Raw genomic sequence first — 26,126 nt, 5'->3', positions numbered from 1 at the left:
TCTCTGCAAGTGCTGAAGTTCAAGGTGATTTAGATGCAGCTGGTAATAGAACAACATGAGTGACTAGGAACTATTTGAATCTGATTTCCTATAGGAAAGGGTTTATGTGATCATGACATCTGTGTATCACCCATAACAACATCTGAAATGTTGCCCAATTGCAAGTAGATTTGACAAAGGAATAGAGGTTTCAAAGATAATGAGATCCCTGTAAAAAGTCTTCTACCCATCCCTGAAAAAAGACATCTGCATAGCAGCATCTCACTCATTACATGGCATTTGAGAGTTTCTATCTACCCCAGCCCACAGTAAAGAAATATAACTAGTGCTTATGCCTCAGCTGCCACCTATGAATCAGGAACATGCAGCCTCGCTTTTTTCTAGCAATAATAAGGTTGCTGGTGTGTGGGAGAGAATTGAAAGGGTTGGGTTTTTTCTTTAAAATTAAAACATTCAGAACTCTTTCGTCAGTTTAACATTCAAAACATCCTGAGCCCCTGCCGCACAGAAAAAAGGGAGCACAGTATATTTTAATTGCCAAGAAACTTGGTTTTCCTTCAGCACAAAGAGTGAGCCAGCTTTTAGAAAGCTCACAGAAGAGGAAAGACATAAACCCTCTCTTTACTCCTTAAAGCATGATGGCCAGCCATGTAGTCACATTGGATGCAGCTGGTTTTGAATGCATATAGACTGGGACGTGGAGAAAACTGGTAAAAGCTGAAATATAGCATGAGGGAAAAGGCTGTGCCAGGCTGAGCAAAGAAGCGTGAAACAACTGGTCTCATTTCCAGCCAGCCAAATGGATGAAATTTTCCACCCTATTCCCCTAAAGTATCTGTCTCCTTGGTGGTAGAGCACAATTCAGTTACAAAAGATGGATGTGGTTGATGGGAAACAGCTGAGGAGCCAGGTCCTATACTTAGGATAAGTTGGGAACAGGCATGGAGCAAAAAAGTCTCCTTCCAATGACAGACAGCTTCATCTAAGCAAAGGTACAGCTTGCGAAAACTAGAGAAGGCTTTCTTTTGCCTCTGTGCGCACTTTGATGAACATGATGCCTTTTTTTATTTGTTTGAACAGAAAAATCGCCTTTCAATGAAACTGTGTATGACACTTGGACAACTAAACGGAAAGCTGCAGGACTGCCTCTAACCCACAGAAGGCCTTTAAAAAGCTGATTTTTTATGGTCATCAGGGAGAGATGCAACGTTGAACCTGTCCCCGTTAAAAATGCAAATTCAGAACAAAACATCAAAACACAGGCATCCTGCCAGTTGTGTTGAGAAGTTGTAAATTGCTAATCAGACAAGTACCACACAAGCTTTTCTTCCCTTAAAAGACCAAAAAGCACATGCACAATTTGCTGCATAAATGAGCTCCTTAAAACAAGGAAGCAATCAGGCAACTCACTTCCCAAAGTTGTTAATCGTGGGGTGCTGAGTTACTTCTGACCCCCCATGCACAGCTGCACCATGAACACTGACTTGCCACATTACAAGCTTAGACTCCACTGCCATTAAGCAAACGAGCTGATTCAAGACTCAGTACAAGGCAGAAGAGATTATTTGAAAGTCTGTGGATGCAGGGAATGCTGCTCAGAATCCCATTGCTTCTTCCATGAGTCACACCAGCATACTCAGTGCTTGTAACAAGCTCTGTGACATTGGCTCCTTCCCCTCCTCTCTCCTTCCCTCTCCTTCCCTCCTCTTCCTCCTTTTCCACAGTGACAAGTCTCTACATTCACCTAAAGCTTTTCCCAAGCAATAAAGACTACAAAGAGTTTACTCTGTTTTCTGCATAAAGAGAAATCAAATACTAAACTATCCCTAGTGTGCACTAAATATAACCAATAAACAATCATTAGCTGCCACTGGACCATAAAATTTGAAGAACCCTAAACTTGTCATGTTGTTCATGGGAGCCCAGTGGTTTGTTTCACATAGTTGTACAGTGTTTTTGTCAGGGTGTGTTAATAGGACATGTATGCACAAGACATGCCTTTCAAGGCTGCAATACAAGTTCTGCTTAAAGCAGTCTAGCATCCACATTGCTCATGCTTCCTCATCCAAATAGCCAGCACGAATACTGAAAATAAAAGAAAAGCCACCCCAAAACAGATTGTATTGTTAGAATCTATTTTCCAAGGAACATTAACATGCATAAAATGCCAGTGGCAGGCTCATGGACTTGGAGGCAATGTACACTTGGCTATCATTTCACTTTCCGATGGATGGATTGCTTACCATGTATATGGTAAAAGAAAAGAAAGGAAGTTGTGGAGTGGAGGGAGCTGGCCTCTTCTCCCAAGTGACAGAGGACAGGACAAGAGGAAATGGCCTCAAGCTCCGCCAGGGGAGATTTAGGCTGGACATTAGGAAAAAATTTTTCACAGAAAGGGTCATTGGGCATTGGAACGGGCTACTCAGGGAGGTGGTTGAGTCACCTTCCCTGGAGGTGTTTAAGGCACGGGTGGACGAGGTGCTAAGGGGCATGGTTTAGTGTTTGATAGGAACGGTTGGACTCGATGATCCGCTGGGTCTCTTCCAACCTGGTTATTCTATGATTCTATATCCTGCTCATAGTATACCAAAAGGGGAAGGTGGGGGGAGAAACAATAGAGAGATTCCTGTCATGATGAATTTGGTCATCAGTGGATGAAAATACAGAATCACAGAATAGCAGGGTAGCAAGGGATCTCTGGAGATCATCCAGTCCAACTCTGCTGCTAAAGCAGGTCCACCTACAGCAGGTTGCACAGGAACGTGTTCAGGTGGGTTTTGAATATCTCCAGAGGAGATACCACAACCTCTCCGAACAGCCTGTTCCAGTGCTCCGTCATCCTCAAAGTACATTAGTTTTTCCCCATGTTCAGGTGGAACTCCCTGTATTCCAGTTTGTGCCCATTGACCATTCAAAATAATCAGGCCCCATCCTCTTGATAACTGTCCTTTAGGTATTTATAAGCATTGATAAGATCTTCTCTCAGCTTTCCCTTCTCCAGGCTAAAGAGACCCAGGTCTCTCAGCCTTTCCTCATAAGAGTGATGTTTCAGCCCCCTAATCATCTTTGTGGCCCTCCACTGGGTTCTCTCCAGTAGTTCCTACAAGTACATTTTCTGAAAAAATATTGAACCGTTGAAAGTATAGCTGCATTCCTTGGAGACTTTTAAGAGGCATTGATATGAAACCCAGGACAGTATGAGAATACGGAATAGCTTCTTGCTGTCGATTTTGGACAGCCTTTTACTTAATCCAGCTTTTAATGAATTTTAGAAACAAATTATTTTCAAATACTAACAATGACTGCAAATGCTATTTTCCTTCTGCATTTCACAGCTTTGCTCACCACAATGCTCAACATCAGATCCAGCAAGGAGATGTATGGATTTGGTTATCACACAGAACAAGGAAAATTATGTAACTTTTAAAAACTGCAATCTCAATATCTTCTTTTTTGCAGCAAAACTTGAGACATGGCCATTTAAAACTCAGCAGCTGAAGACCCGGCCAGAGAGAAATGGTCATTTTGAAGTTAATGTGAGCATTGCCAGAATCATTTCAGCAATGTTGGGGGACCACACTGTCTCCAGTGGAGCTTCCTGCTTCACTTTAGAAATTATAATCAGAGCAACATTTCTAATTTATTTGGGAGGAAGGACAAACATGGCTCTGCTTGCTTCCATGAACAGTCCCTGCTGGCCTGAATGGGATGATCTTTTAATGGAATCACTACACTTCTGCTTGGTTATAAAAGCAAATTAATCTCCTAATATGAGTTGTTTGAACTGCTCTTAAAAAAAAAATAGTAAAAGAAAAAGAATCAATTCCAGTCCTTGGAATAATTAAGCGTAGGAGAGAACCTTTACTGGGCTGCTACTCCAAAATACCAACATGAATACTAGGACATGGGACGCTTCAGAAAATCACTAGCACCAAGTGGTGTGCAAATAAGCAGAGAGAGGAACAACTGCCTGTTTCTAGCTATGCAAACAGCAGGGTTAGATTTAGAAAGGAAAAGGAAATAAAGAAAACCTACATTGGGTGTCTAAGGAAATCATTTTGAGACGTATGAATGATGGCACCAAATGCCAGGCAAAAAACAAATAACACTAACAGCTCCATAAGTCCTGCTTAAACAAATGCAATAAATAATGGAGGAAGGCAAGTAATATATTCCAGAGGATGTTTCACAAAACCCAACAAAACCAAGCAACTTCTTGCAATCAAATTATGTATGCCTGGCATATAGTTTACTACAAATTCTAATCAGTTCTACCCTACTAATAACATTATACAGAAAAACACACATCATCATCCATCAAGCAGATGGAGCATGATAGTTATACAAAACATATTGTAAGTTTTTTACTTTCCAGTATGAGAATGAGATAAAATTGTGCACTCTGGAATTAGAGAGTCGAAATAAATATTTTAGGCCATGCAGATCTCTGCAAATACTTATTTCCAAAATACTATATGCCCATGTTTAATCATTAAAAATACTATTTTTTCTGTGGGGAGGGAGAGACATATTGCTAGCAGAGACATAACAATATTCCCTCCTGAGCACAAAGTTTTGTTGTTCACCTCCAGTGAATTTCAATCAAACTTTTTGCCTCCCTTGTCATGGCAACATTTGGGGACCCAACGCCTTTTGAGAAAAGGTAATATTTCCCATGGAATATGTTTATTTTGCTTTGCAGGAAGTTCCATATGTTCATTTAACAGGAGTGGGAACATTTCAGCAACACAAAGCTGCCATGGTGCTTAATATGTGCCTACTCTCTACACCCAGCTTGCTGTATCCTGCTGTCTCAAACAACCTACACTGGTACTCTGGTTGTCTTTACAGAGCATCATAAGGGACTTTGCAAAGATGAGGGCAGATGCAAACCAACTGCTGTTTCATGTTCAAAGTGATACCCTGGGCTTGGTGATGTCCTTTTACTATGGCAGAATGAAGACAGACAATTTCAACACCCAACAGTTACAGAGCACTGTAGAAGAATGCAGTTAGTGAAAGCTTTCATCACAAACTGGCTGCAAAGCTGGGTTTTCTTGGTAGGTAGCCCAAAACACTGACAGATAATTCAAGAAGGATCACTCTGGTGCTACAAACCCTGCAACGGTAACACTGCAGAAGCTACAGGGTGAATAGTGTGGAAGACAGTCACTAAAACATCAGGATGTGAACTGGACTGGTGGGGTCACAGCTCCAGCAATGGTAGATGTGTGGGAGCATCTCAGCTGGCTTTCCAGGGAGCCATACTCATGGCCCTTCAGCTGTAACATGTTTGAGGCTCACTCTGCCCCATGTAGGCCACTGCGAAGAGAATAAGGTTTCAGGTAAAAAAAATGCAGTTGAATTTAACAGAATATCAACTGCTGCTATGGCGTGACCAGACTTATGCTAAAAAAGAGCCTTAAAACTGCCATTGACTCATTGCTATGTATTCCTTCAGACTGAGCCCTTAACTCAGTTAAAATGAAAAGGGAAAGCCAAAACAAAGGCAATAAAAAGACATTGTTAGTGCTATTGTAACAAAGCAGGCAAAGAATATCAAAGTCTCAATTTTCCCTTTGTTTTCCATTAGACGGTGTTGCGTGATCATCTTAATTGTGCTTTGATACCAGCTTCAGCAATGTTGAAAACATTTAGGAACATTCATAATGACAAATGACGTAGCTGTTCCAATTTGCAAAGAGTCTAATGTACTACATAGTCACCACCTATTTTGCTTGCAGGTTCTGTTTATTTCGTAGAACACGTAAAAAAGTGGAAGAAGAGTGCAATGTTTCATCATTGAAATGAGAAATGCTCTTTGGTTAGAGAAGAAAGATGACCCTGCTAATGCAGGGCCAGACTGAGACCTGGGACAGCCACCTCTGCCAATATTATACAGTGCTGTGATAAAACTTTCCCCAAGTGACTTCCCCACTAAAATACTTCTGCAAATCATTTCATAGTGAGAATTTGTTCTCTGTCATCATAGATTGTGTTAGAGACACAGGGATAAGAAGTGCCTCCTAGCTGAGCTCTGCCTGCACAAGCCACCTTTACCCTGCAGGTCCCTGGGCTCTTCACTTTACTTTGTTGTCCCCTCACCCATCCCTCCTGACCAGGTCCAAGCACTGCCAAGCCCCACTCACACTTTGTCTGTGCCGTAGCTCCGGTAGTCCACTGCTGCTGATACAGCCACAATCAGTGCAGGCATGCCATAGCCAACCAAATAGAAGTACTTCCTGCGCGAGTGTTCGCTCTCGAAAACCTCCACCAACATGATGTAGAGTTGCACCCCCTCCAGGAACATCCAGGTGAAAGCCGACAAGAAGAAGAAGTGCAGGAGGGCAGCAAAGACAGCACAGGCAATCTGTGTGCAGATTGACAAGAGGAAGGGAAAGTTTTTGTACCAGGCTGAATTAATGGAACATTCAGGATTACTCTCCCTGGGAGGTTTAATAAAAATGAGGGAGTTCTTATCTTCCCTTCTCCAAAGGAAGAACTTTTTTTCACTTGGAAAGTGTGTGTTAACTATTTTAAAATAGACACATCTCTGCATATATAAATTATATTAAAATATACAAAGGTAGCTATGTATACAATCTGGCAAATAAACTCATAAAGATGTACGTAGTATAAACACATTTTTTTCAACATGCTTATTAAACATACACACGTACACAATTACAAACGACACACATACAGCCTCTGAACAACCAGGGGCCCAACTGTGTGATTGACTCATGCACAGAACTAAGGCAGCACTGGAACGTATCTCACTGCACAGTCAAGCATTCCATACACACTGAGATGAGATCCTGTTACAGGAGCAGGAAGCACTTTGCGTCTTACCGGCTGGTCAGTCCGGTTGATGCCAATAAGGAAGAGAAGTTCTGCCACAAAGAGACTGATGCACAAGTTCTTGTGAATTGTGTTGCGGTCGCTCTGCAGCCCATGGAAGAAGCAGAAGGTGAAGATGCAGATCAGGAGGCAGACCAGTGAGAGCAGGATGCCAACCCAGGTGATAAAGTCCAGAAGCAGGTCATGGACTGCATCACTGTGCTGGAGGTAAAACAAACAAACACACAAAATCATCAGTCACATGCTACAGGACTTCTAATCCATCCCAGACACAGAGTGAGGTTCTCTGAGACCCTTCCCCAAATACTAGTATCCACAGACTTAGCTGTGGTGCAAGAGACGAGTAGCAGAAAGATTAAATGGACTTAGACCTAAATGCTGCATCAAGAAAGCTGGACCTAAAACACAGACTCCAAAGTGTCTGCCAAATTGCAGGTGCCCTGAACAGACTCAGACCCCAAGATATCCTAGAAACAATGAAGCTGTTGCTGAAAATACTGAGATGACATAGTTAGTCTTCTGTGTAGCTCCATCTTTTGCAAATGCAGCAAAGGAATGGATGTACACTATAAGAAAACATTGAACACTGTGATTCCAGTGCAAAAACGGTTCATGCTAACAACATAATGGAGATTACATTAAAACCACCTATCAAAAGTGAAAAAAGACTCTTTTTACATTCAAAGAGACATATGAACTTGGAGGCTTTGGACAGAAAGAAATCGCTTAAATGTCTTAGTTTATTTTTTTTCACCGGGGAAGGAGAAATAAAATTTGATTTTTCTTTTTCAAACCCTGAAGCTGTACTTTAAAACTCCTGGGAAGTCAGACTGATCCCTGGAATGCTACCCAGAAAAAACTACAGACCTTTTAAGGTGAATTTGCTTTTAAACTGTAACAGAACCATGATTTTAAGACAGCCTGGAAAGTGAGCGCTTTCGTATGATGAACTTGTTACGTGGTTTTACCCCAAAGCCATGCAAACATGGCCATTGCAGCTGCAAAGTTAGGCAACCCAGCAACAAAGTTTTGTGAGGGGCAGTATAGATGTGCCTCAGGTCTGCTGATAAAACACCAAGTAAAGCTCCTGGGCTGTACACTGAACATCCCACCCAGAAAGAGGGGGGGAAGTGCTAGGACCCTGACACTGAGAGTTTCACACTACTTTATTCCCCATTCAAGCTGTAAAACCTGCCAATAACTCCCAAAGTTTCCATCAGATGCAATGAAATTAGACATATCATTACTTAGTAAAATGTAAATAAGAAATAAGAAATACATGGTGAGATGGCTGCTCAGATATAAGTGGTTAGAGTCAATAAGCAAAGAGAAAAATTGGCTGCACACCTCTGAGGGCTTTTCAAAAAGACCAGAGAGGCTTGAAACGTAGCTTTGTGGTCCACTAGGTTGAGTTTTAAGTGGTATTCACATTTCCCTCCACATCAAGCATTTTGATGACTGACATTATGTGGGCTGGCAAATAAAACAGCGTCACACTTCAAAAAGCCAGGACAAACTGGAAATATTTTCCTTCCCGTGGGATAAAAGCTTATGACAGATGGAAGGAAAAGGTGATTAATGTATCCATTTTCTTTGCCTGCTTGCCAATGATAAAGTCACATCAAATGTCAGGCTTTTCCTGATATACACTCTGCTATGTCAGCACCAGTGAGAAACAACTCAAATCTTTCAGCTCTTTTGCTTTATCAGCATGAGTGATAGGCATCAAATGATAATGAAAGATGGGGAGTGACTCTGCCCTCCATCTCTTCCATGCTGTAAATTTTGTCTCCAGGGATTCTTGGAGGTGGAGAGATGAGGGCTCCTTTCCCCAAAGTGTCTTGCAACTTTTTCTGAACATTGCCAATGTCTAAGGAACTAGGGAATCACAAGTCCAAAAGAGAGGCAAGATATCATTGTATGCTTACTGTAGATCATAACAGAAATGTCTATTCCAGCCAGCAATTCCAGCAGCACCCACAAAACTGAGAAGAGGAAGTGCAGGTTGTTTTCCTGGTGGCCATACATTACTTCATCTCAGTGTCATTCCAGCTCATCCACCCATCTTTAATCAGTGCAAAAAAAGTTAATGCAAACTCAAACCTTGCAAATCATTCTTTCTTTCAAATGCGGCTGCTGGGGAAAGGCAGGAGAACATTTCCCTGGGCAGCCCTCCCAGCTTACCTGATGAGATTGCCCTAATGGGCTGAAGAGACCAAGAGCTCTTGGGCTGAGCAAAAGGGGCAAGGCAGCTAATGTGGGCAGATGCAAGGAGAAAGAGATCAGGCAGACTTTGATCAGATGCATCTCTCCATCCGGATGCAGTCAATGGGACAGATTCATCTATGCTAAGACAAAGTCAGCCTGGCACAGGGAAAGCTCTCTGAGGGCTTCTTTCACCACATGAGATGAATCTCACAGGCCTCAGCTCCTATATCTCTATCACAAAACCATAAGCCTGCTGACTTTTAAGATATGATGCAGGAATTAGGGATGGTTTTGCTCCTGGAGAGGGGTCTTGCCATATAGGTTCATGGCTTTCCTTAAGGAAGGGTCACTTGCCCACAAAGTTTAGCGTGCTTCATAAGAACCACGGGTTTAATTGCTGTATCATTATTATCACTCTTACTACTCTTTTTAATATTAATTTAATGATAATACTGATTTTATGCACATAACACCCATCCCTGGAGTGTTGGGAAACAAACATAAAAACACCTTCTCCATAATTACAACACCCCCCCTGCCTCGATTTAACAAACTCACAAAAGAACAAAAAATAAAGTATTAAAAACAATAAAACAGGAACATGAGCAGTTTAAAAACACCTTGGGGGTGGGGGGAAATGTGAATTTGTAGTTTTTCTAGAAAAGTCCAAGAGAAGAAGTGAGCTGCATTTCAAAGGCTAGGTGCACTCTGTCTTGTTTGGGATGACCAATTTCAGTCATCATAGCAGAGCTGATGGGTCAAGGAGAAGTTGCTAAGCCCTGGCACCCTTCCCTTGACAGTGCCAGCTGCCCCCAGACCAGGCCCATCCAGAGCTTTTACTCCAGCAAGTCCAACAAGGAAATTTGCCTTGCTGGAGACTGAATCTTCTAAAATACCGTGCTGCCACAGGCTACAAAGCAGAATAATATGGGAAAAGAAGAAATCACAGCAATCACTTTTCAAAGTCGTGAGTATATTTGTGCCATCACACAGTTGCTATGTGACAAATAAGGGGGCAATGTATCTGGTTTACACAGTTGGTATATGGTGTCCCATATGGTGGATAATTTCCTAACAGGATCAATCAAACACCTCCTTGCCCAAATGCACCATGGGTGTCAAGATCGGTGCTACGTGGCCCAACACGCAAACCACTGAGTTTTGTTACCATTAAGTTACACTAGCTTTACAAGTAGGCTGACACACAGACTATTTTCAACACAGAAGCAACTTCCTCAGTAACTGAAAGAAACAAAATAATCCAACTCAGTGAAAGGGTTTCTATATTAAGTACATCTTACATTTATGCTTTAGGCATGAGTCCGGCCCGAAGCCCAGTGAAAGATTTCCCTGGCTTTGGAATAAAGCGCCACTTTTGCTCTGGTGGGGCCAAGAGCAGCAGGAGGAGAACACTGATGGAAACCTACGCAGGAGGAGTTACGGAAGCCCTGATAGCAGGGTGAACAGGCAGCCTAGATATTATCCAGGCTGGGAAAATCAATAAGCAGCTCTGGCAGTGCCTATACACCAGAGCTGAGCTAATAAAAACAGATCCCAAGGAATGTCAGCATATGACAGAATTGTTTTCCCTGAGATGAACAGTGATTTCCTCTCTTATTAAAAATATCAGTAGAAGAAAGCAGGAGCCAAACTGAGCTGCCAGCAGCAAAAGACACATTCTTTTGCCTACTCTATCCCTCCAGGAATGATAAGAGTAATATGTTTAAGGGTGAAGGAATAAGGAAGCAGTAAATAAAACACAGTATCTTTGACTCGTACAGATATGACCGCTTGGTGCCTAGTGGGAGCTGGCAGTGTGCTGGGCTGGGCAGAGACCCAAATGGGACAGGTTTGAACTTCTGTGCATTGCTGATGCGGTTCCTCAGGTTTGTAGCTATCTGGGGCTATAAAGGCTCCCTCTGCCCTTTTTCCCCCATTATTTTTGAGAGAGGATTACTGCTATGACCTGGTTGTAATGCTTTATGGCTAAGTGCAAAGGGGTACATAAGAGGCAAGTAATTTTGTAGATATGCCAAAAGCATCAGCTGGGCTGTTTGGACTGGGAGGAAACCCCAAGGGCTCCTGCAGTGCATCTGGGCAGGCTAATGGCATCACCCGCAGTGGCTATACAGGTATGAGAGGTTTTGAGGGGGTTTCCCTGCTCTGTGGCCAAGAGGGACACGTGCAGGGGAGATAGCTCTAATTCAGCACTTATTCCCCAAGGATGCACCAAGGGAGGCAGGCAGCTCTGTTCCACAGCAAACACAGCACTCACAGACATAGTACACATCTTCTCTGTGTTCTGCAAAAGTGATACTGACATGGGCACCAGCAGGTCCTAACCTAGGAATAAAGAGAGTATAATTCCCACTTGAAGCCCCTGTGTAACATCACTGTCTTCCAACCATGGCCATTTAAAACAAAGCTCAGATCCCTGAGCACTTCTACAAGGTGGTTTAACCACCTTTTCTCTCTTTACTTTAGTCCTCAAAGCTGCCTTCATATTCTGCGTGGGCCACACAGATCATCCTCCTCCTCTGCCTTCCTCTGCAAGATGAAGGCCTCCTAGCCTTGTAGAACTTGTAAAACCCTTATAGAATTTCTCCCCGGAATGCTACAGCGTTTCAGTGACTGCCAGAAGTATCCAGCACAAGCTACAGAAATCCCGATGGCCAGAACAAAGTGATATGGGGGCAGATGTGCACAGAGAAATGGGTCAAGACCTCACCTCACCATGTGTTACAAATAGTACTGTGGATACAGCATGTGGCAAGAACCCAGTATTTCCATCGTACTCACCAACACCACAGCAACTTAGATGCAGTTGAGGTAAGATTCAGTCATGGAGAGGAGAGGCTTGGGACAGTAACTGCATCCATCATCCTGCCCTCCTGTGCTGACTGGATTTAGTAAAGTTGGTGCAGCTCTGCTTATTCAATAAGGAATCTCCAACCTGAGAAATGAGTTATGGTGGCTGTGCCAAACTCAGTATAGATATCTATTCAGCCAAGCTGCCAGCTTTTTAATTTGAGTTCCTGGAAAAAATCTGGTCAGAGTACCATCAGCTTCTGCTGTCACACTAATGGTCTTACTCAGGCTGGTGCCAAGAGAGAGCTTTGACAATGCTCTACCACAATACAGACCCTGCCTTGACTTTGACCCTTGATTTCACCCACCTCTCAGCCAGAAAGGAAGGGGGCACCAAGAAATAGGGCAAGGCTTAGCACTTGCAAATGCGAGTGACTTGAATTGTGCATTTTAGGACAGAGTATTAGGAAATCCTGCAGGGCAATGTCTCCATGCTCTGCAGCACAGCTCCTTACTGTGCAATTATCCCTGGCACACAGATTGGAGAGTCAAGAAGGGTAATGCTAAGCAAATACATACCAATTGAACTGAGGGGAAGGCAAGTCATGGCTAGTAAGTTGCTTGTGCTTACATTTCTGACACCTGTAAGCGCTGAACTAAGAAACTGCAAAATCAAGGGTTCAGAGAATTTAGGCATAGATTATTTGACCCAATAGGTATATTTAACTTAAGGTATAACCAAAAGTGCTGTTTACAACTCCTTATTCTTGGAGTTCATTGAAGTCACAGATTTCTGTTCCTAATACAAGCTCAGATACTGCTGTATTTTGAATTTTAAAATCTCATTGAAGACAAGCACATTTAGTAAGTTTTCTGCTTAATTAAAACAGTTCTTATTTAATAACATATTAAAATTTCAGTAATTTAATTCTGTAGCTGGGGTGTTTTTACTATTCTGCACCCACTTCTGCTTTCATTCACTGCTGTTCAATACTAAAAGCAGTGATACATGGATAAGCCAGTACTGCAATAACTTCAGCTTGCTCTTTATATCCAAAATGGCTGTATTGCTTTAGGCAACAGACCACTGCATTCCATTTAGACTTCATATATTTTTATTCCTTTCTCTTCTTAGCTTGCCCTATGCTTCTATTCCCTAAACAATCAGTACAGTGTAATGTGTTTGTGGTATAGAATAACATCTGAAAGCTTCCAATTAATTGCTATAGTTAAAACAACTTTCCGCCCCCCTTTTCTCTCTTGCTTTATTTATTTATTTATTTATTTTTAAAAGAAGAGTAAGCTCTGGCATTCACTACATACTGATAAGCAACATTTATCTACCCTGAGGTAACTTTGCTTATTCTGCTTTCGGTGTTTTTTTTAATTGCATTTTCTCACTAGCTCTGAACTTTTTTCTGGCTGCATGTTTATCCCATGGTACATTTAAGATGCATCTGCTATAATTAATATGATGCAAAGTGCAAGCTTATATGACAAACAGCCTGCAAATTTTGAATAATTCTGCAGCAATTACATATCTAGAATGCCTTACTAACTATGGGCTTTCTCACATGGCATGGGAATCACCGTGTTTTCATAGCATTTAAAGGTCATAACAAATATCCTATGGATTCAAACAGTGGATGAACATATAACATAGATCTCATCTGTGTTAAACATATCTAATAATTTAACAAAACATCTATGAGATTTTTCCCATAACACAGGCCAAATGAACTTAGTAGCTGATGAAAACATTGATTTGTTTCCAAGTCCTTTTATTTCCAAGTTCCCTTGGGAAACAATCCTGAAGGGCAAAAGGGTCCAGGAGGGCTGGGCACATTTCAATAAAAAAAGTCTTGAAGGCATAGGAGCAGGGTGCCCCCATGTACTGCAAGACAAACCAGAGGTGAAGAGGAATGGCCTGGCTGAACAGGGAACTTTTGCTGGGACACAGGAAAAAGGAGATCATTTATCACTTTTGGAAGAAGGGGCAGGCAACTCAAAAAGAGTACAAGAATCTTGTTAAGTCATGCAGAGAGGAAAATAGAAAGGCAAGAGCCCAGCTAGAACTCAATCTGGCCACTGTTGTAAGAGACAATGAAAAATGTTTTTACAAACACATTAACAACAAAAAGAGAGCCAAGGAGAATCTCCATCCTTTATTGGAGATATAGGGGAACATTGCCACTAAGGATGAGGAAAAGACTGAGGCACTTAATGCATTCTTTGCCATAATCTTTAATAGTCAGACCAGTTATACACAGGGTATTCATCCCCCTCAGCTGGAAGACAGAGATGGAGAGCAGAATAAACCCTTCACAGTCCAGGAGGAAGCAGTTAACGACCTGCTACACCACCTAGACACCCGCAAGTCTATGGGACCAGACAGGATCTACCCTAGAGTACTGAAGGAAATGGCAGAGGAGCTTGTGAAGCCACTCTCCATAATTTATCAGCAGTCCTGGTTAACAGGGGAGGACCCAAACAACTGGAGGCTGGCCAGCGTAACATCCATCTATAAGAAGGGCCAGAAAGAGGATCTGGGGAACTACAGGCCTGTACCCTGTACCAGGTACCAGGGAAGACTATGGAGCAGATCATCTTTAAGGTCATCACGTGGCACTTCCAGGATAACCAGGTAATCAGGCAGAATCAGCATGGGTTCATGAATGGCAGGTCCTGTCTGACTAATCTGATCTCCTTCTATGACCAGGTGACCCACCAATGGATGAGGGATGTGCTATGGAAATTATCTACCTGGACTTCAGTAAAGCTTTTGACACTGTCTCCCACAGCACTCTCCTGGAGAAGCTCATGGCTTGTGGCTTATATAGGCATACCCTTTGCTGGGTAAAAAACTGGCTGGCCAGCTGATCCTAGAGAGTTGTTGTGAACAGAGTTAAATACAGTTGGCAGCTGGCCACAAGTGGTGTTGCTCAGGGCTCAGTATCAGGACCACTTTTGTTTAATATCTTTTATCAATGATCTGAATGAGGGAATTGAGTGCTCTCTCAGTAAGTTTGCAGACTTATTGCACTTGGGTTACAACAACCCCATGTAATGTTACAGGCTTGGGGAAGAGTGGCTGGAAAGCTGCCTAGCAGAAAAGGATCTGTGGGTGCTGGTTGACACCCAGCTGAACTAGCAGCATGTTCAGGTGCCCAAGAGGGCGAATGACATCCTGGCTTGTATCAGAAATGGTGTGGTCAGCAGGAGCAGGAAAGTGATTGTACCTCTGTACTCAGTGCTGGTTTGGTTACATCTCAAATACTGTGTTCAGCTATGGCCCCTCAGTAAAATTGCTGGAGCATCTCCAGAGATGGGTAACAAAGCTGGGGAAGGGTGTGGAGACAAGTCTTACGAAGACTGTCTGAGGGAACTGGGGTTGTTTAGCCTGGAGAAGCAAAGGCTGAAGGGAGCCCTTATGGTTCTCTACAGCTACCTGAAAGAAGGTTGTAGTGACTTGGGTGTTGGTCTCTTCTCCCCAGTAACTAGAGATAGGACAAGAAGAAATAGCCTTGGATTATGCCAGGGGAGGTTTAGATTGGATATTAGGAGAAAATTGTTTACTGAAAGAGTGGTGATGCATTGGAACAGGCTGCCCAGGAAAGCGGTGGAATTTCCATCCCCGGAGATGTTAAAAACAGTGTAGTTGTGGTACTTCAGGACATAGTTTAGTAGGGGTGGTGGCGTTGGGCTGATGGTTGGACTTGATGACCTTAGAGGTCTTTTCCAACCTTAATGATTCTATGATTCTGTTCTGTAAGTCTTAACTTCCCTATCCAAATGGAGGTTCTCATTTTTCCCAGTACATTGTCCAAAAGGGTAACGAATGCAGGTCTGTAACGTCATCTCTTGCCATCAGCAAGGATGGCAGCTCTCAGGATGCATCAGCAAGGTCCAGCTCTCACATCATTACAGTCCTGCTGTTGTCTCCCCATGCTAGCTAGGGCTCTGACAGCAGCTGCAGGGGTACTTGCAGGTGTGGGGCCATCACTCTTTCCAGCAGCTATACATTCTTCCTGTGTGCACAGCAGCTCTTAGTCTTGCTCATCATTATTTACCCTGCTGAAATATATTGATGAATAAGAAACTCTGTGCCCAACTGACTTTAACAGGCAGAAAGCATCTTCAAATTAATATTTCCTCCTCTTAATCAGGTACTGTCCTATTAAGACTGAAATTGATCCTAGTAACTTCTACTTTTGAAGTACACCAATAAATCCTTGCCATCATGGTCAGTCAATGTCATTTTCTGCCCCTTTGGACAAAGACACATTGTTGCTTCATGGTAGACAGCCAGACGGCCATCATTCAGCTCCCCAGCAGCGCTCACCTTCCAGCCCCACCTTGCTACATACACTCTGCTAATAATTAAATTCCAGCCCATAACTCGCAAAGCAGTCATGGAGGTCTTCTAGAGAACACACTCTTTTGCCGTGCTGCCAGGGAGGGAGATCACTCATGACTCTTGTCCAACTGGTGCTGGCTCTTGACTAAGGAGCATAACTCCAGTGTCTTCTCCCCACCATGCTCAGTGCTCAGTCTCATTACGTCGGTTGCTATGGATACTCATTACACCAGAGGATGTTCCCTTTGGATCCAAAAATCTGACAAACTTAAGTCAGTAAACTACAAATCTCAATTACAGGAGAAAATAACTTCTGTTGCAAAAACCCTAGGATATTATTAATTATTCTGTGCTTGACAGTTCTCTTTAATGACCCTAGTCACCGGCCAGAACACTGCTGTAAGAGGTCCTGAACAAGCATGCAACATCCTTTGTCCAAGGACCATTCCACCTCCTAGAAGATTAAAAGGTCTTTGAGGTAAGGAATGTCTTTTTGTACAAGTTGTAAGACAATAAAACGGCTCAGAAGCTTGCCTGCGAGAGGTGAATGTAAGTCAATGAATGACAATAACACCTACACCTTTACAGATCAGCAGGCAGCTTGCTTCCAGGACTTTAAAATTAACTCATTGCATCAGGAGAAGGAATGTCATACAAGCTGCCTCACCAATCTGCCAAGAGCCACATGGCCAGGTGACGGATGCGTTTCACACCACCCCCACCTTTAACCACACCAGCAGCAGTTTGGTTCAGGCTCCAGAGAGGGTAAAGGCCTCTCCACAGCTGGCCCAAGAACTCCTCTAAGAAACCCACAAGGAGCAAAGCATCACAGGGAACATAAGGAGCATTGCGCATAGTTCTATTATATGCAGTTTTACAATGAGTCAACCACTTTTATCCCATAAATATGACAGCCTAAGTGAGGCTTATTTGAGCTCTCTCTGCTGGTCAGTGTGGCTGCACGGAGATGATCTGTCGCTAGGTCACCTCTCAGGGGTGCTCCTAGAAGCAATGAGATCTTTTACACACAACAGATCGCTGGTGAGTCCCATTTGAATCCTCCAGGGACAGCATCTGGACTGCATGCCAGGCAATTCTCCTCTCTAACAAAGATTAGTTGTTTAGCCTAAATAAGTAACATTTTAAATAGAATAAATAATTTAGAGATACAATACTGTGTGAGTTAGTATGCTGTTTGCTTAGCTTTCTTAGGATGAGTAGCAAGACTTGCTTTCAAGCACTAGGCCACAAGCTGGGAATTTCCAGTGAAAAACTTTCCCAGTGTGTACAACCTGTTTAGTCACAAACACGGCCTCCAAAATAATCAAAACCAGGAAAATGCAGAGGCTTCAAGGGTGTGGATCAACATCAGCTGCACTAAGACAAGATAATGACCTATTTGAGAGACAGCAACGGAATACTGCGAGGAAGTGAAGGCTTCAGACCCAAGTATTACTACTGGACTCAACCACCACATGATTGGTTGGTAAATAGCGTGTGAAGGTATAACTGACTGGGGATTTCTTTGCTTATGTTGGTCCTCCCCAGAGTCAACCATGCTGTTCTATCCCTCTATTAAATTATTTGTTTTATAAAATCTGATGCCTGAGAGTCTGCTTTGCAAAACCTTGGATTCTAACTCTGGTACGAACTTATGCCAGATGCCCAGACAGGAATGGAAGTGGAGTTATGAAACTTTGAAATCTTAGCTAAGTGACATAGGGAGTCAGATGTGCACCTATAATCCTTTAGCTATAAACACAAATAACTCAGTTTTCCCTCATATATTTCCTCCATGCATTAGGTAGTAGCGTGATCTTATCATCATATGCATGTTTATTTAAATACGAGGGTTTTTTTTCAAAAGCTCATTCACAACAGACCAGCTCCATTAGCAGAGCAGAGTGGGATGGTGCCACCAGGAAAAGCAAGGTGGCAAACAGCAGGAGGGAAGACTAACAGATGTTTGCAGGGTATGCACATGCCTTTTGCCCTCAGACTGGGATGACTGCTAAAGCGGACATGCCAGGAGTTCTCCCATAGCACCAGAGTCAACAAAGTGGAGCCAATTTGGCTCTCATAGCAATGATACTTTGGCTGCAGCCAAATGATAAAACATGACCTGAACGTCTTGAGGGCACTCATTAACACTGAGAAACATCCACTGGCTAATAGCACACTGGCTTGACCCTTGGGAAGCTTTTAGCTGTAGCCCTTTCCAACCTGCTGGCTGAGCATGGGCAACAAGGGTCTCATATTCTCTTTCTGCAAGATGAGATAACACCAGCACTACTAGTCTAACAAGGTTTGGGGGAAATGCCATGCAGACAAGTCTGACCTGCTTGTAGTAGCTCATTCGTCGCTATCCTGTATCTGCACCATGCAGTAGGGATTGCTCATTCACATCAGTGGAGTATAAAGCTATCTGCATTTCCCAGGTGCAAACTCTGACTTCAGTGACTCAGGTATTTCTGTTAACTCCAGCCAGGCAATAATGAGTCAAACACATGGGGTTTTTTTGAAAATTCAAGCAGTTTTAGAAAACTGGCAAAACCAGACTTGGACTGTAGAATGCCATTATACTGTAAACATGTGCTCTGAATAGGCCATTTCTTCAGACAACTCCCTGCACAATGCCACAGCCATTTGATGGCATGTCTCCTGGACTGCTAGTGACTTCTGCAGAATACAATCGATACGTCATCCTGCAGCAGCAGCAGATCTATCCTGCCCCTCTCTGCTGGATCCAGACCCTGCACTGCCAGGCTCTGATTTCTTTTTTTAACAGAGCTTTGGTCATGAATGATGTTGCTTTAATATATATTGTTATTGTGGCTTTTCACTTACTTTTCAGATTATCAAGTGAAATGAAAATACACAAAGGAGAGACACTGGAAGACTATTTGAGGAAAGGCTTTTTGAAATCATAATAGCTTTTGTGGTGATACAGCCATGGAAGTGGCTCTGAAATCTTCTGCCTGCAAGGAAGATGCCTGATCAGTATCTGGCTCAGACCTATGGATTCTGCTGTAGTGCAAGGCTCATGAAATGGAGACACTGCAAGACAGAAAATCACTAGGCCAAAATCTTTTGAGCATCATGGCTTTCTCCTCTTCTTTCTACAGCAGCTGAGACTGTTCTCAGCCAAAGACAGCTCAGGAAATGGAGGACCATCTCCACCATTCTGCTGTTCTGGAATAAAATCCCAAATGTGCACTTCATTCCCCAAGCCATTTCCACCATGAGGAACATCTTTCAGGAGTAATTTATTTAGCTCCAGAGGGATAGTCACTTGGGAAGCCATAATTACACCGTGGACCTAAATGTTGACAAGGGAACTAGCTGATCATGTATCAGTCTCTGATAGATGTTCAGTCTATGCAGGATGGTATAAGAGGCTTCCCTCTTATGCATAGCCCACTGTCTCACAGTGAGATGCAGAGAATGTATCTTTTTCCCTCTAGCTGGAAGCTGAAAAATACTTTTGACTTCTCACATGCATGTCAGACAGACATGTGCAGCAGTGTATTTGCAGCTGCTGCAAGCAGGACATACAACTTGCATCGCACAAGTCAGGCTCCTCATGCTTCTGTCCTACTACCCAGGGTGCTTGCTACTCCCTGGTGGCACAGTGAGAACTCCATGAGCAAGGACTCAGCCAGGAGATGTACTGCATGAAAGGATGCAAATGAAGTGGCAGTAGCTGTTTCTGCTCACTCATCATTTTCATCTCTGAGCTGCCCATGCCAGGAGCTCCGTGACTGTCTCTCTTGCTTCACCATATAGCAGAAGGAAGATTTACACCAGATGGTTTCTACCATTAGAGTTATTGTCACACAGCAATTTCCATGCTCAACTCCATTTGCAGCAACAAAATGGTGTTACATTGGCCAATTTTCCTCCCCAGTGCACTGGCAGATTGTGAATCTGCAATGCTTACCTTAACTTCCACGTGTGCCATCAGAACTGCGAAGTTGGTCAGGTGATTGCAGGAGCATGTGGTGTGTGTCTTGTTAGTTGTCAGGAGGCGACATCCCTGGGTGGACCAATACCCTGTCATTGTACGTTTTGTATAGCTCCAGAATGAACAGTTTGGATTGAAATTTTCCTCTGACTGCTGCAGGGAAAAACATGGGTAAACCTAATAAAAATGATACTGTTTCAGAGATTTATAAATGAACTTTTTTTTTTTTGCTTTCCAGAGTCACTTTTTAACTCTCATCTTTTAATTATGGATAAACAATCAGCGGCAGTTTATTTGTCAAGTATAAACTGGCTGATATCAGAGAAAGTTAGATTGTTGCTGCTTTCTTTGCTAATGCAAAGTTAGTTCTTTGCTCTTGATTAATTTCAGCCATAGACTAAATCCAGCTCTTCAAAACCAGATTGCTTCATTTGCATTGCAGAGCAGAGAAATTAATTGCTTTAAGCAATCAACTTTTGCAACGACTGTGTTTGGCTAACAGGAGGGCTAGCTGTCCTCTTTCACTGTAATTCCACTTTCGTCTAATATCCCCTGCCATCATGATAAAATAATATTATGGTCTATTCTAATATATTGGTAGTTTTTAATTAAGGAATGACGTGTGTCAGCAACTGAGCAATGGCCATCAGCTCAAAGGAGACTTCACTTTTATTAATGCAATGTAAAAGAGACGTTCTCCATAAATAACACAAAGTTCAAATGAACAAATGTATAATTCAAAATCTAATCAAGGACTGCCGGGGGTCTCACATCAGCCAACTTTTGCATCACTTTGTTTTAGGAATTTAAAAAAAAACAAAACAAAAAAAAAAGAAGTGCTCACCTTGATGTGCTTGACAGTAAACACCACAGGATCAGCTAGGTAAACTTTATTGCTGAACTCTTTGTTTATTGCTGCTGTGATTACAGGGGAGTTGACAATGACGGAGTGATTAGTTGACATTGCTTCTGTTCCCAACTTCATGCTGGCATTCTCCGTAGATAGATAGGTGCCCAGATTGTTGTATAGCACAAAAGCCACCCTAATTTCACCTAGAAGAGCAGTAAGAGGTTAGATACCCAGGTACGTGCACTGGAGGGTTTTTTGTTGGGTTTTTTTTATATGACAAATCTTTGAAACAACTTTAAAATCTCTCTAAGAAAATGTGAAAGCACCAAGACATGACATATGAAAACTCCCCTCCTCCTGTTAATCCCAAACAGCACCACAAGGTGCAACAAGTGGCCCATGGATAAGAAGGGCAGAGCTGTCTCTCTCAAAAGCAACTTTTATAAGCAAACAAATTGGTGGATGACAGATAGAGAAGGTGGGTATTTGTTTTGGTGTCAGTGGGTATAATAGACTCCAGAGGCCAGATGGCCTATTTCCCACTTGACATAAAATTTTATTTTCCAGGCTATGGCCTGCTGCACAAATGTAGTATAAAACTTTAATCAAGCCCATTAATAAATTAAGATTACTCCAGAAAAATGAAGAGACAAATCTGGGAGAAGGAACCCAACACTTTCCAGAGCAATTCCAATCTCACATGAAAAATAAAACAACATTGCAGAAATTTCATTTAAAAAGATATTTGTTTCCCAATCAGAGATCCCTTCTTCCACAAAAAGCCCTCACCATTATGGAGCCTGCAGAAACCCAGGCTATCAGCCAGTTTTTTTTAACTGAAATCATACAGTTTGCCTTCTGTTTTGCACATTATTTCACAGGTTATAAATAAGAACTGAATGTGATTAGTTTGCCTTCATAAGTGCTAGTTGTGGGGAGATATTTTTTTGTTTCTATAGGAATCATCCCAGGTTCTAAGGAAGGTGAAGCGCCTTCCAACCTGAATCCTTCTACAATAATTTTATTTCTAGCTACCTGATGGCCTCTGAGGGGGAACTAAGCTGATGCAAATTGATGGGGTTCTCCTGATTTGACCAGAAATCCAGTGACACTATGCTTAGAAAGAGTGACTGCCCCTTCCTCTCTGCCAACATGGTTCCTCTTTCACTACAAATCTCCAAAGCCTGCTAGTGGATTGAAACTCCTGCCCCACTGGAGTTTTTCTACAAATCTTGAGTTTTACACTGTTTCTAAAAAAATACCTTCCTTCACATCCTACACGCAAAGGTACCAAACTCCATCAAGGAGGTCAATGGTAAAACTTTCTTTCAGAACCACCAGATCAAACTTTTCTCTTAACAATTGTCAGAAATTTTTGGCAGTTCCAACGCATCTGGTCTGGCTGTAATACTGTCCTATCACTGTATGTTTTGCTTGCAGTGATCAAAGTCCCCTGCACACAGGTTAAATTTTAAAGGAAACGTTAGGCCCGTTAGTAAAAATCACAGAAATCAACAAACATGTCTGTTCAAGTTCCTGGTCTGGAAACAAATGGCTTGACTGCGTGAAGACCATTCACATACAGTACTATCTTTAATTTATGCCATATCAGGAGGTTCACAAGCTGCAGAGAAAAAGGCATTGAAGATTTGGACTCATAACAGTTAATCAACCTTTTCCACCATGTTGGCTCATTATTAATATTTGCTACTACTGTTTCTTCCCTTTCTCTGTTCAGGTATTTCTATAGTGCCCCACTGTGAAGCAGTTTACTCAAACATACCTCTTATCCCATCTGAAGCCTCCTACTGCAGACAACGGCAGTTAAAAGCTCTTCTCCGAACTCAGCATTGTGACCCAACAGCCACATCATTTAAGGATCTGATATGTTTTTACTGGTACATAATTCTTTTGAAGTCTATGAATCACTCGGCAATATAATACATTTTTAGCCAGCCAACTTAGTTTGCCTTTGAGGGCATGAGTAAATTGATGCTGCTGTTAATTTAAATATTAACATAGCAATTAATACTGTATTTACAACTCGTTAAACACAAAACAATGCCTAAAGCACAACTGATTCACATGACAAGATGTGCTGGACCTACCATTTCGACCATTTTGTTTCAAGGTATTTGCAGACAGCTGAATGGCACTCCCATGGCCCGTGTTCTGGGGAAATTTCAGATCTTCCAAATTCCCATCTGTGCTTAGTCTCGCAACTTCCAGCTCTGTTTGTAAGAGAGACTGACACTAAGAAAAATCTCCACCAAAATCATATTCGACATAATACCTCAAAGCTACAAACTAGTGTTGCAGACCATATGAGAGCAGAGGAATCAACTTACAGTGTTTTCCATGAGACTCTGTTTGGGTTCCTATTTCTTTTAAAATTATTGCCCTGAAGAAGTTTTAAATTTAATTAAAGAAAAGAAAAAGCTACAAAATAAATGCCGCTCTCTGTCAAAGACAAAAGAGAACCAGTTTTTGTAAACAAGAACCTTAGGATATTAAGGACAATAGTTAGAACAAAAATCTGAAAATACTAGCTCTTTGCCACTGGCAATTGGTGCTTTCTGTAAATGTTATCAGTGCTTGGGGTCTGCATCCATAGAAATATAAAGAAGAGTCACTTTTATTTTACATACGCACAGTGAGATTGTTGCTGCTTTCTATCATGCTTGCTTTTTAATTAAAATCAACAATCGTGCAAATAAAGACACAAATCTGTATTAAATGAAGCACAGTTGCAGTATGATGAACTATCACCCTGCAACGTGGTGATGTTATTGCTCTAGCTCAGATTTTGCCTTCAAAGCCACAAGTAATAAGGGCAGGCTAAGAGTCCATTTTCCATGGGATTTCAAAGGTAGAGAGCTGCCTTATTCCTTTAAGCTCTTCAGAAAGACTTCTAAGCCCTTCACACAAAGGGCCAAGACATATCTAACAAATTGCTCCCCAGATAATCTAGGGGCTAAGACTAAAGCCAGGTTTCCCAGCCTTTACTCTCCCTCTGGTATTTATGGGATCTGTCCCTTACGGATGTTGTCAGTGTTTTCCCGGACGATGTCTGTCTTCAGCAGGTTATCAGCCAGCACAAAGGCACTGTCCTCCACAGTGTCGAGTAACTTGGTGGCTGCACGCTGCTGTTCATTTGCGTTCAGGTCCCTCCATGCATTCAGGGCCTGTGGCTGCAGGAGGTTGTTCACTGTCTCCACCATGGCCTGCAAGGGAGAGGGATTGAGTGAGAAAGGGCTCTAGCAAACTTAAAGAACCACTGAGACCTCTGACACGTTCAGTCTCACCCTCCACACACATCAATTTATAGGGAGAGGACAGCATCTCATTTTGCCACTCACTGGGGCAGCCTGCAATGGAGCCAGGCATCATTTGTCCCATCAGATGGGGGAGGGAGGAAATACTGATTTTATTCTAAATGCAGGCTTGGAATAGCACTTTTCTGCTTCCATGATCAGCAGTTCTGGGCTTGGAGTAAGAAGGAGTTGGTGGGGAGGGGCAGGGAGGCTGGAGGGGAGATGAGGAAATCATTAGGGACACATGCAGGAAAACAGACTTCAAAACCCATCTGTGAATCAGATTGCTGCTGCCTACAGCACCATAATTCAAGAGTACTGCTGAGGCACTCAAGGAAGGTATTCAGTATCTGCAAGGGCTACATTCTCTAGAGCATTTCCCACCAAATAACCTATGGCAGGCAGTCATGAAGACACAGAGGTAGTTGAGTTATGCCACTTCATCTAGAGAAGCAGCAGGTGCTTGTAGAGATTTAGTTAAGACACTACATTTCAAATCACTCCATTCAGGAAGGAGCCAGCCCCGCAGTAACAACTTCAGTCCCTCCTGCGGTGCACCTTCTGCCCTGGCCTGCCATACACAAAGAGCTCTCCCACGGAGAACCTCCCACAGGTTAATCTGGATGTGCATCCAGGATCGCATGAAACCGTGCCGGCCTCATGATTGCAAAATTGCAGCAGTAGAGCCTACCCAACCTGAAGGTTTTGCTCAACCTAAACCCTCCATTTAGTTAACTAACCAGAGCCGACTCAATTACCTTCCAGCTAACGTTTTTTAATGAGATCAGCTATACCAGCTGGTAGAACTGACTGTGCAGAGGAAAAGATAGAAAATAAGGTACTTTGATCATGCTTTCTTCTGCTGGTTAGTGTCTAGCCCATGGGCAGTACTGCTCCACAAAGAAACATCTGCACTGCCAGCTAATCCTGACCACAGAAACCAACCTTCCCTTTGAGATGAAAGTTGCCATTCTTAATTTTCTGTATGCTAAAAGCATAGTCATCAAACCCACACCTTTGTTCTGCAAAGTAAGGACAGTTCCATGGGATTTCAACATGTTGCAAGAATAAGGGATGCATCACAAGGTCATTTATATTGAAATACTTCAGCATTTACTTCTGACAGTGTTTCTAAACCCCTCTGTACAAAACGACATGTGAAAAGAAGAAACAGCACAGCCCATTCTCCAGCAGAGCCCTTGGAAGCAGTGTTACAACAGCAACACATGTCACAGGGAGCGCTGGCATCCTGACTCACTCACCAGTAACGGTGAGATGCAAATGTTCAATGGAAGAATATAACATCAAACCAGAACTTGATTTTACTGCAGTTGACCTTCAAGAACACTTCAATTACAGCAAGGTTCACAGGGAAACAAAGACAGCTAAAACATGCCACTGCTGGTGCTTTTAATTCTAGCAATGACATTTCACTGAGACATTGCCATGTGCATCTTAGTCCTAAATGTCCTTGAGTTTGTAAGGTTTCTCATACTGCCATGGTTCCTAATGGAAGACTGAGCCATAACCAGGCTCCTCTAACAATACAAAGCTCCTACTTTCCAACCTACATTTATTCATGATCAAATAACTCATTTGTTCTTGTGCCAAACTTCTCTTTTACCTTATAAAGATCTTACCCTCCCTGGCAGCTACTGCCCTGGTCACTTAATTAATAGGCAACATTTCTCCTGAGCCTCACAGCTTGGTCTCCCAAAGTATGGAGTAACTCATGCTTCAGCCACTAAAGCAAACCGAACTGGC

The 26,126-nt window shown here is 42.6% G+C and overlaps 1 protein-coding gene across 23 annotated transcripts in view; it reads right to left on the bottom strand.

Moving 5' to 3' along the window:
• ADGRL3 (adhesion G protein-coupled receptor L3) overlaps positions 1–26,126 on the bottom strand; it is a 431,999-nt gene that overhangs the window by 64,668 nt on the left and 341,205 nt on the right. For 22 of the 23 annotated variants that reach the window (XM_069855440.1, XM_069855444.1, XM_069855429.1 and 19 more), the window contains 6 exons: positions 24,089–24,272; positions 23,157–23,279; positions 21,043–21,251; positions 20,175–20,351; positions 6,853–7,062; positions 6,150–6,370 (listed from right to left, as the gene is read on the bottom strand). In XM_069855440.1, coding sequence (XP_069711541.1) covers positions 6,150–6,370; positions 6,853–7,062; positions 20,175–20,351; positions 21,043–21,251; positions 23,157–23,279; positions 24,089–24,272 — 1,124 coding nt within the window. The remainder of the gene's footprint in view (positions 1–6,149; positions 6,371–6,852; positions 7,063–20,174; positions 20,352–21,042; positions 21,252–23,156; positions 23,280–24,088; positions 24,273–26,126) is intronic. The other variant, XM_069855420.1, reaches the window with a different exon arrangement.

This window comes from Phaenicophaeus curvirostris, chromosome 4, assembly GCF_032191515.1.
Source record: "Phaenicophaeus curvirostris isolate KB17595 chromosome 4, BPBGC_Pcur_1.0, whole genome shotgun sequence".
Lineage (NCBI taxonomy): Eukaryota > Metazoa > Chordata > Aves > Cuculiformes > Cuculidae > Phaenicophaeus > Phaenicophaeus curvirostris.
This window is presented reverse-complemented; position numbering and strand designations above follow the sequence as displayed.